General features: G+C 40.3%; 1 protein-coding gene across 1 annotated transcript; it reads right to left on the minus strand.

The window, feature by feature from the left end:
- Positions 1-221: 221 nt before the first annotated feature.
- Positions 222-2,573, minus strand: LOC104521227 (protein RCC2-like; the record flags this gene model as incomplete). Its single annotated transcript, XM_010163157.1, has 5 exons — positions 2,450-2,573; positions 1,068-1,211; positions 811-942; positions 628-716; positions 222-336 (listed from the first exon to the last, which is right to left on the minus strand). Coding segments are annotated over exons 1-5 (604 nt in total), but the record flags the coding sequence as incomplete, so codon positions are not given.
- Positions 2,574-2,672: the final 99 nt, after the last annotated feature.

Genomic DNA, 2,672 nt, shown 5'->3' on the forward strand with positions numbered 1-2,672 from the left:
ACATCAAACCCTTCACCACAACCCTCTGCCTGCCACCATCCAACCAATTCTTTATCCATCGAATACTCCAGCCTTCAAATCCATATTTCCCCAATTTAAGAGGTAAGGATGGGGTGTGTTTCCTCAAATGGGGAAACTGAGGCAGGAAACTTTTTTCCCCTCCTCTCCCAACCCCAAAATAGCTCCAAATTGTAGCAAAGCACCCCAAAACAGCTCCGTACCCAACTGCCCGTACTCGGGGCACCCGAAGGAGTAGAGGTTTCCTTTGCAATCCATGATCATGCTGAATTCAGCCCCACAAGCCAGTTTGGTGATGGGCTGCCCATTGTACATGATCTGCAGGAGAAATAGAAAAAGGACTTAAAAAAAAGGAGAAAAAAGGAGAAAAAAAGGTTTAAAAAAATTAATTTCCCAAAGAAACACCCAAAATCTTCAAATCTGGGGGTTTTGTCGCCAATTCTTTGCATTTATTTGCAGCGACGCTGTGAATGAAGCAGCGTCCTTCAGAGCGATGCTGTCACATCCTCAAAGGGTTTGGGTTCTGTTAGAGCTTTTTTTTTTCCAAGGAGAAAAACCCAAATCTGCTGGTTTTCACCCTAAAAATATGAAGGGAAGGAGGGGTGATACCTGGGTGGGGCTGGGCACGGCGTCCGTCTGGTTCCCCAGTCCCAGCTGCCCCATTTTATTCTCCCCAAAGGCGAACACCGAACCGCTTTCTGCAATATACAAATTTTTAAAAGGGGTGTTTTGGGGCAAAATGAAGTGATTTTAGATCTTTTACCCAAAATATGGGGTTTTTCCCCTCAATACCTGTAAGTGCCAGGGTGTGGTTACGGCCGCAGGCTGCCAACACGATGGCTTCACCCCCCAAGACCTCAATGAGCTTCGGGGCTTCCACCCGCTTCGTGTCCCCGTGTCCCAATTGTCCTTTTTCATTACGACCTGACCAAAAATCGCTCATTTTTGCAGCAAAACGAGAAGACGAATTGGCCTGACATCACGTTGGGGTGTAGTTGGGGTGGGGGGGTGGTTATTTTTGGGGTGAGGAGGGTGGTTTTTGGGCTCACCCCAGCTCCAGAGCTGGCCCTCGGCGGTGATGAGCAGACTGTGAGCAGCGCAGGGTCCTGAAACCACGCTCCGCACTCGAATCCCTGAGAGACACCCATACCTGTGCGGCCCCCACAGGTTCTGGCCCAGGTTACGATAGGCAACTGTATCAAAGATTGAAAGAATAATTAATAAAATTAATTAATAAACAATTTAATTGCATAGAAATGCATTAAAATCAGCAGAAAATAAATTAATTGAATATAAAGGCATTAAAAGTGTATTTATTTCGCTTTATAGGATCTGGTGCAGCCCAAGTTTTGGCCCAGATTATGATATGCAAGTGTATATTTCAAAATTTAATTAATTAATTAATAACTAATTCAACATACAACGAAATTAAATAAAAGGAATTCAACATACAACAAAATTAAATAAAAAATAAGTAGAAAAAAAATTAATTGCACACATAAAAGGCATAAAAAGTAAGCGGAGCGTTTATTTTGCTGTGCAGAATCTGGTGTACCCCAAGTTCTGGCCTGGATTATGATATGCAAGTGTATATATATTAAAAAATAATAATTAATAATAAATTAATTCAATAGAAATGCATAAAAAATAAGCAGAATAAAAATTATTTGAATATAAAAGCAGAAAAAGTAGGTGGTGAGTTGATTTTGTTTTGCAGGATCCAGTGCACCCCAAGTGCTGGCCCAGATTAAAATATGCAACTGGATTAATAAATAAACAAATAAATAAAACTTAATTAATCTTTTTTTTTTAATATATGTGCATTAAAAATAAGCAGACCAAAAAATTAATTGAAAAGAAAGGTATAAAAAGTAAGTGGAGCATTTATTTTGCTTTGGAGGATCTGGTGTATGTCAAGTTCTGGCCCCCAGATTATAATATGCAACTGTATATTAAAAAGAACTATTAATTAATGAAAACTTTAATTCCATATACATGCAAAAAAATTTAATTAATTAATATTTATACATAAAAATAAGCAGAAAAAAATTTTAATTAAAACCTAAATGCATCAAAAAGAAGCAATGTGTTTATTTCACTTTGCAGGAGATCCAGCGCACCCCAAGTCCTGGCCCTGATTACAATATGCAACTGGATTAAAACACCCCCTAATATTAATTAATAACAAAATTAATTAATAATAAATGCCTAAAAATAAGCAGGAAAATTAATTAAAACAGAAAAGCATCAAAAATCAACCATGGGTTTATTTTGCTTTGCAGGAGACCCAGCGCACCCCAGATGATGCCACACAACTGGTTTATAAAAAAACCCCCAAAAATGTTAATTAAAAAAAAGTTAATTAATTATAAATGCATAAAAAATGAGGGGAAAACCACTGAATTGGGAGCTGGTGGCCCCACACCCTCACCTTGCTGCTTAGGCACTTCTTTGCGGCCGATCAAGTCCCAGTTGGTGGCCCCGAAGATGAGGAGCTGCCCTCGGCACCGCGAGCCCTCCAGCTTCTGCAAGAGAGGGGACACTGTCAGTGACATGGGGACATGGGGACATTGGGGGACATCAGGGACATCAGAGACGTGGGGGACATCAGGGGCATGGGGGAGGTGGGGGATATTGAGGACATCAGGGGCACA

Source organism: Antrostomus carolinensis, unplaced genomic scaffold (genome assembly GCF_000700745.2).
Source record: "Antrostomus carolinensis isolate BGI_N321 unplaced genomic scaffold, ASM70074v2 scaffold23632, whole genome shotgun sequence".
NCBI lineage: Eukaryota > Metazoa > Chordata > Aves > Caprimulgiformes > Caprimulgidae > Antrostomus > Antrostomus carolinensis.